Raw genomic sequence first — 7,212 nt, 5'->3', positions numbered from 1 at the left:
TTTTTCCGCGTCGCTATCTGTGGGGCCGCACAGGAAGGAGATTGGAGCGGGAGAAACGTCGGCGACGTTGCTGAGGGTTGATTCGCAGAGTTGCGGGCTCCACGGACAGCAATCCGGAGGAAAATTTTGATATTTCTTCCTTGAATACAACCGGGATCAACCATTTTGGGGGAGATCGACTCTGCCAGTTATTAGCACTATCCGCAGATCTGTTCGTTCTTCAAGCTCTTCTTGTTTCGATTTTTGAATCGAGATGGGAGTGGCTACGCCGGTAGCCCTGCTTCTGCTACTCTTGTCCGCGACTCTCAGTTTATGTCTTTACGGATCTCGGGCGCAGATCCTTCCCAAAGAAGAAGGTTGGACGAACTTCTACTCGTTAGTTATTTTTTTGTCCTTCTTCAAATGAATCAGACAACGGAAGTAGTAGGTAGAGGGGCTTCTTAGTTATTATATGCTGCAAGAAATGAATGAATTTCGGGTCTGTGAATCCTCTTGTTGCCGCGTTTCTTTAGATTCCGTTTGTTTTTGCAGTAGTTGCGTGATCCTCAGAAATTTCTGTTTCATCATTTGGTGCCGATTGCTCGTGTTACTTCTTACAGTAGTTTTTGCTCCGAATTTTTCAAAATTTTGTTCGTAAAAATGAAACCACACCGCTGAAGCATGTCCAAACTATGGCGACTGGTTTATCTTGACGAAATTTATCAACAGTAGTCCTCTGCAAAACCCTAATGAGTATGCTCGAAATAAAACATGAAAATAAGCTAGAAATCAAAGAGAAGTAACGGCGTTTCTACTGATCCGTTTGGTTCTTGTAGCATTTGTTTTCATGCTCAGAAATTTCTGCTTCATTGTTGACGCTGATCGCTCGTCTTACCTCTTTCGATGGTTTTTCTCCGAAATTTCCAATTTTTTCCTTTTGAAAATTGAAATCACGCCGCTGAAACTGGTTCTTCATGAAATCATCTTCTTCGACTATTAGTTAATCTTGAAGAAACTAATGATTTCCCCATCTGGAATGCAGTCGACGCGCTCAAAAAAGTAGCGGAGAAATTGAAGATACCGCCGACACTATGGAACTTCAGTGTAAATCCTTGCACCGATTGGGTGGCTCAAAGCAAGGGCTCTCTCGCTCACAACATCTCTTGCGGGAACTGCAACACGACCACCAATGTCTGTCACGTCGTCAGCATGTACGATGAATCTCTGTTTTTCCATGTTATTCTCCGTTTCCTTCTCTCATTTTGGAATTGCATTGATTGCAGAGAAATCAAGGGCTACAATTTAACGGGAGTACTGCCTGAGGAGATTGGAAATCTAACTTCCCTTTTTCTTCTGTAAGTTCTCAGCCAAATGTTTAGGCAAATGTTTGTGTGTTTTTCTAATTTTTGTTGATATGAACAGTGATCTCACCCGGAACTACATCAACGGTTCAATGCCTGCCGCTGCTTGGGCTTCGCTCCCTTTGAGAAACTTGTAAATCTGCAGATTTGTGTCGATGATAATTTTGTTTTGTCATTTTTAAAGAAAATTCGTCTAAATCCGTTTTATTATACTGCTGCAGATCGCTTCTGGGGAACCGTATCTCAGGCCCAATTCCGGAGGAGATTGGTAGGATTTCCACTCTACAGTCAATGTAAGGCCTGGATCAACGATTTATTCTTTTTATAACTATTTCTGGTTGACATAATCCCTTATTTTCTGATGATTTGTTAAAGCGTATTGGAGAACAATGCGTTTCAAGGGCAGATTCCCCGGGGTATTGGAAACTTGGTCAATCTTTCTAGACTGTGAGTATATTTCGGTTTTAAGAACTTAATTTTGACTCAGTGATGATGATACTTGACTGCGCATGTCACCTTTTCAGTTTACTCTCAGCCAACGACTTCACTGGCGAGCTTCCAGAAACGCTTGGTAACCTGAAGAACCTGGCTGACTTGTACGTGGATAACACCCTTGTAAATGTGGTGATTCTGCAAGAGTTGATTGACTTAATGATCTAATTTTCTTGCAGTCGAATTGACGGAACCAGAATATCAGGAAGAATCCCGACCTTCATTGGGAACTGGACAGGACTTCAGAGACTGTCAGTTTACATGAATTCCCGTTTTCGCTCTTTTTTTTGTCCTCACTTTATTTCCTTTGTTACAGTGACATGCAAGGCACGTCTTTGGAGGGACCTTTCCCCCCGGAGTTCTCTGCAATGAAGAGAATTACAGAGCTGTACGCGTGGTTATTATCACGTCCTTGTATTTCATGACTGAAATAATAAAATATCTTGGCACTATTTCGATAGGAGAATCTCTGATCTGAAGAATGCAGATGGTAGCTTCCCCCCAATCGAGGAAATGGTCGGCATGCAACAACTGTAAGTCTACGAATGTCCTTTTTGGATATCATATCTAAAGTTATAAATATTTACTGGGAATAAACCGTTCTTGAAATTCAATTCAGGGTTCTACGCAATTGTTTGATTACTGGGAACATCCCTGGTTTTGTCGGCAGTTTGACAAAATTAAAAGTCCTGTGAGTCTCCTAAATACCTTACTCCTAATTCAAAAATATAGACCTATTATCAAAAATTATTTTGGAGCTGAATGTCCTATTATCTTACATAAAGACTTGCATTGCCCTTGCAGCGATTTGAGCTTTAACAATTTGACGGGGCAAATACCTGACAATTTCGTCAATCTGCAGGACATAAACTTTATGTATGATAATCCGATCGTCTCAATTTTGAATTATCACTTGTCATCAATTTGATTTTTTAACTATCTTTACTCAAGTTTTCTTGTGCTCTGTCGTTTTTACTGCTGTTTTATGTGTAGGTTTCTTACGAACAACAGACTTAATGGGTCAATTCCTGATTGGATCCGGAGAAGCAGGCAAAACTTGTATGTGTTTCTATCTTTGATTATTCATACTACCTATGCTCTTCATATTTCTTCACTCTATGACATAACAATGAATGTCTCAGGGATGTTTCTGAAAACTTGTTCACTAATCCCTTGACGGCGCCTCCTAACTGTGAACAAGAATCACGGTACCTTGTTCTTACTTCATCCAGGAATTATTCAATGTCTTTTTCTGGGACCTAAGAAAAATCTCTTTTTCCAACTTTTTAGAAACTACGCTGCCAGTTTTTCAGTGACGTCAAGCGACTCGTACGTTTGTTTCTCCTAAAGACACAGATGTCTGTTTTTCATAACCTGGATCAAATTTTTACTCATGTGTTCCACTCTGTGACTGTGACAGGATTGCTTCATGTTTAAGGCAAGACCTCCCCTGTGGTGGAGTACCAAAAAGTGAGTATGATTATTTAGCTTTTGGTTGTAAATATGATTGTTTTGTAAAATATCCTTTCTAACCCTAATTATTTCTCTATGCCTTCAGATTATGAGTTTTTCATTGACTGTGGCGGCAAAGGGACGATTGTTAATGGGATTGACTATGAAAGCGATCCATCACTGGACGGGACGTCTAAATATTTTCTTTCCTCTAGTGGAAAGTGGGCTTATAGCAGCACTGGAAACTATGTTGGTGAAAGCAAAGCATCATATATTGCAGAGAATGTGACAGCACTGAGTATGCCAGATGCACAGCTGTACACTCATGCTCGTTTGACCCCTCTCTCTCTTAAGTATTATGGTCTATGCTTGCAGCCTGGGAATTATACTGTCAGACTACATTTTGCTGAAATTATGTTAATAGATGGCGAGACATTTTATAGCGTTGGAAGGCGTCTTTTCGATATAGCAATCCAGGTCTTTTGATCGACTAGCTCTTGAGTTATATAATGTTCTTTTGACAACTTGTATTTTGCAGTTTTAATCTTGTCCTCTTTTTAATTCTGGATGACATAGATTGAATAATTTGTCTTTTGTACTCAAAAGATGATTTTTTTGCATTGAAACAGGGGCAATGGGTTTTAAAAGACTTTAACATTGCAGAGGCCGCTAATGGGACTGGAAAGGCAGTGATCAGGAATTTTACTGCTCTTGTGGAAGGCAGTACTTTGGAAATCCTCTTCAAGTGGTCTGGCAAAGGGACAAATGCTATTCCCGGAAGAGGCGTCTATGGGCCTCTGATTTCTGCAATTTCTGTAACGCCAAGTACGCTCATTGCAAAAGTTACTTTTTACACTTTTTGATAATTAAAATGACGATCACAATTTAATTTTAATTTTAATGCAGACTTTACACCGCGCATATATAAAGACAAGAAGCTCTCAGTTGCTGCACTTGTCGGAATAGTTGTGTCTTCGACTGTCTTTCTGATGCTTGTGATTTTTGGCCTTTTGTGGTGTTGGTTGCGAAAGAAAGCTGAAGAAGAAAACGGTGAGACATCTAATACTAACACAATGTGATTAGTTGCTATTTTTGTCATTTTTCGTTAGTGTAATGCCCTTTAAATACTTCTAGCCCTCCTCTAAGGAGTGCAGTCAAGAAGTTGTTTAACTAGGACATAGATCCTGGCCTCTATGCGTTGGCGTCTTATTATCTTTCTTCCAATTGTTCAGTCTCTCTTCCAAGACTTCTTCATGGGCAGAGACCTACACACTGGTTTCAAAATTTTTTTGTTCTAGTATTTGGATAGATACTGGACCATTCCTCACAAATCTTACATTCCATATGAATAAACAAATCTCCGTTTATGCTCAATCTTCCATACTTTTCTGATTGTTGTCTTGGCCTTTTCTTTTGCTTCTATGTAGAGCTCAAAGGATTGGAACTGCCGACGGGGTCATTCAGTCTGAAGCAAATTAAGGCTGCCACAGGAAATTTTGCGCCGGAGAACAAGATTGGTGAAGGTGGATTTGGCCCTGTTTACAAGGTTAGTCTTCATAAATTTGAAATCTACTGGGTTGGTCAACCGATTTCTGTCCTCACTAACTTGCTGCAATATTCCAGGGCGTTCTTCCAGATGGGTCCATGATAGCAGTGAAGCAGCTCTCGTCCAAGTCAAAGCAAGGAAATAGGGAATTCGTCAACGAGATTGGCATGATATCAGCCCTGCAGCACCCAAATCTCGTCAAACTCTATGGCTGCTGCATTGAAGGAAACCAGCTGCTATTAATCTATGAATATATGGAGAACAACAGCCTTGCCCGTGCCCTTTTTGGTGAGTTTTTTGTTCTTTATTATTTCACCTGGTTACAAGGTCTAATATACATATTCAGATTCATGGTATGAAGTCAATGAATCCAAAACTTCATCGTCCAAGTTCAATGAAGATTCGGATGAGGAAGAAAATATTATCCAGCCCAACTGTCGTACGAAGTGTTATGTTTACATAAAGTCGATTCATCTGTTGGTTACAATCAGTACACATAGTTATCTGGCATGTTGAACGATTGAAGTTTCATATGAAGAAGAAAATTTATCTGGAGCATATTGCTCTGATAAAAAAGTCAAGAATAAATATTTGTTCCAGAGCGTTTCATGATAACTGAATTAGCGATGTTCTGAGATGACTAGATTTCAACATCGCGATCAAAATGGCTCGATGAAAATCGGACCCATTAGATCAATTCATGAAAAATGGATCTAATCTTCAATTTCATCAATCATGGATAGACTGAAATGGGAATCTCTTTATTTGATGAAGGGATTTTTCTTGTCCTTTCGCCTGTCTTTTTCCCTTCCTGTCACACGCTTTTGGTAATTTTTGCCCAACTTCTTTGCCTTGTCATTTTGTTATATTTCTATTCTTCAGCACTGAAATCGATAGATCCAACTGATCATACAAATACCAATTTTTAGATCCAATGCAGTGGGGTGAGCCGTTCAAAATATTTCTGTATGTTGTGGCCAGGTCCAGAAGGGTTAAGGCTGGAGTTAGACTGGCAAACAAGGCGCAAGATCTGCATAGGAATAGCAAGGGGCCTTGCTTATCTGCACGAAGAATCGCGCCTAAAGATTGTCCACCGTGACATCAAGACAACAAATGTTCTTCTGGACGGGGACCTAAATGCTAAAATCTCAGACTTTGGACTTGCAAAACTGGACGAAGAGGAAGATACCCACATCAGCACTCGGATAGCTGGAACCATGTTAGTATATTCCCAACTATTAAAACCAAAAAAAAAAAATCAAATTACTTCTCAACGTCCAATTTTATTTTATTTTCTCCAGGGGTTACATGGCTCCGGAATACGCCATGAGGGGCTATTTAACAGACAAGGCGGATGTGTACAGCTTCGGCGTCGTCACACTGGAGATCGTCAGTGGGAAAAGCAATGCCCACTGCCGCCCCAAAGAGGACTTCGTCTATCTCCTTGACTGGGTACATCCCCAATTCTCCTTTTTCCTGTCTAAAATAGCAAACCTGAATTTATGGAAAAACATTTTTAATTGTTTACTTTGAGCAGGCCTATGTGCTACAAGAGAGAGGTACCTTATTGGATCTAGTGGACCCGGGTTTGGGCCCAAACTTCTCAGTGGAGGAGGCCCAGCAGATGCTGAACTTGGCCTTGGTCTGCACCAACCCTTCTCCTTCGCTGCGTCCCGCCATGTCAGCAGTGGTGTCCATGCTGGAAGGACACGTGGCGGTGCAGGTCCCAGCCATGAAGATAACTCGGACGGAGAGCATGGAGAAGAGGTTCAAGGGCTTTGAGAAGGTATCCCAGAATGGGCAGAGCACCGCCTTCTCTACTGATGGGCCGTGGGCCGATTCCTCACTTTCCATCCCCAGCAGCAAAGAGGATGACCATTCGCGCTTTGCCTCCTCTTCCTAGTGCTAAGAATGAGAAGTTTGTTTATTCCACCAATGGGCTTTTGCCACATACTAAGCCTGAATTTAACAAGTGTTTTGTTAGGTAGATTATTGAATAAAGATTTTGGATTTGCCAAATCACTTGAATGATCTTCCATCTCTTAGCAGAAAAAAATGATCAAGTTGTCAGCATGGAGAAATTGCACTATACTTTTCACAATACAATTACATATTCACCATTGTTCTTCTTTTTGCTTTTTAATCTCAAATTCCGGATGATTAGTTTAAGGCATAATGTGAGACATGTTTGTGGATGAAAGAAAGAGATAGTTAGTCTCCAAAAATTGTACAATAAATTGCAAGAGTTGGAATATTCACTTGTTCCTCGATCATTGAATTCTTGATCATCCTCTTTGCTGTTGGGGATGGAAAGTGAGGAATCAAGTCTTGTAGAATAAACCCTGAATTTAAAAGTCTTTTGTGAGGTAGTTTATTGAATAA

General features: G+C 40.5%; 1 protein-coding gene across 1 annotated transcript; it reads left to right on the top strand.

Moving 5' to 3' along the window:
* The first annotated feature begins 105 nt into the window (after window positions 1-105).
* On the top strand, window positions 106-6,849 carry LOC144703021 (putative LRR receptor-like serine/threonine-protein kinase At1g53430). The gene is made up of 24 exons (XM_078575094.1): window positions 106-356; window positions 1,022-1,190; window positions 1,263-1,334; window positions 1,402-1,473; window positions 1,562-1,633; window positions 1,716-1,787; window positions 1,865-1,936; window positions 2,012-2,083; window positions 2,149-2,220; window positions 2,294-2,365; window positions 2,452-2,523; window positions 2,637-2,708; window positions 2,826-2,891; window positions 2,975-3,040; window positions 3,123-3,161; window positions 3,253-3,302; window positions 3,391-3,761; window positions 3,914-4,109; window positions 4,191-4,334; window positions 4,712-4,830; window positions 4,908-5,118; window positions 5,812-6,049; window positions 6,132-6,282; window positions 6,368-6,849. The coding sequence occupies exons 1-24, from the start codon at window positions 254-256 to the stop codon at window positions 6,731-6,733; spliced, it is 3,009 nt and encodes a 1,002-aa protein (XP_078431220.1). The 5' UTR covers window positions 106-253; the 3' UTR covers window positions 6,734-6,849.
* The last annotated feature ends 363 nt before the right edge of the window (window positions 6,850-7,212 follow it).

The sequence above is a fragment of the Wolffia australiana genome, chromosome 5, assembly GCF_029677425.1.
Source record: "Wolffia australiana isolate 7733 chromosome 5, ASM2967742v1".
NCBI lineage: Eukaryota > Viridiplantae > Streptophyta > Magnoliopsida > Alismatales > Araceae > Wolffia > Wolffia australiana.
Note: the sequence above shows the minus strand (reverse complement) of the source record. Positions and strands in the feature narration are given on the sequence as shown.

Coding starts and splice junctions, on each gene's coding strand:
- LOC144703021 (XM_078575094.1), top strand. CDS start 254: ATGGGAGTGGCTACGCCGGTAGCCCTGCTTCTGCTACTCTTGTCCGCG. Junction 4,831..4,907: donor GATTTGGCCCTGTTTACAAG/GTTAGTCTTCAT, acceptor GCAATATTCCAG/GGCGTTCTTCCAGATGGGTC. Junction 6,050..6,131: donor ACTCGGATAGCTGGAACCAT/GTTAGTATATTC, acceptor TATTTTCTCCAG/GGGTTACATGGCTCCGGAAT.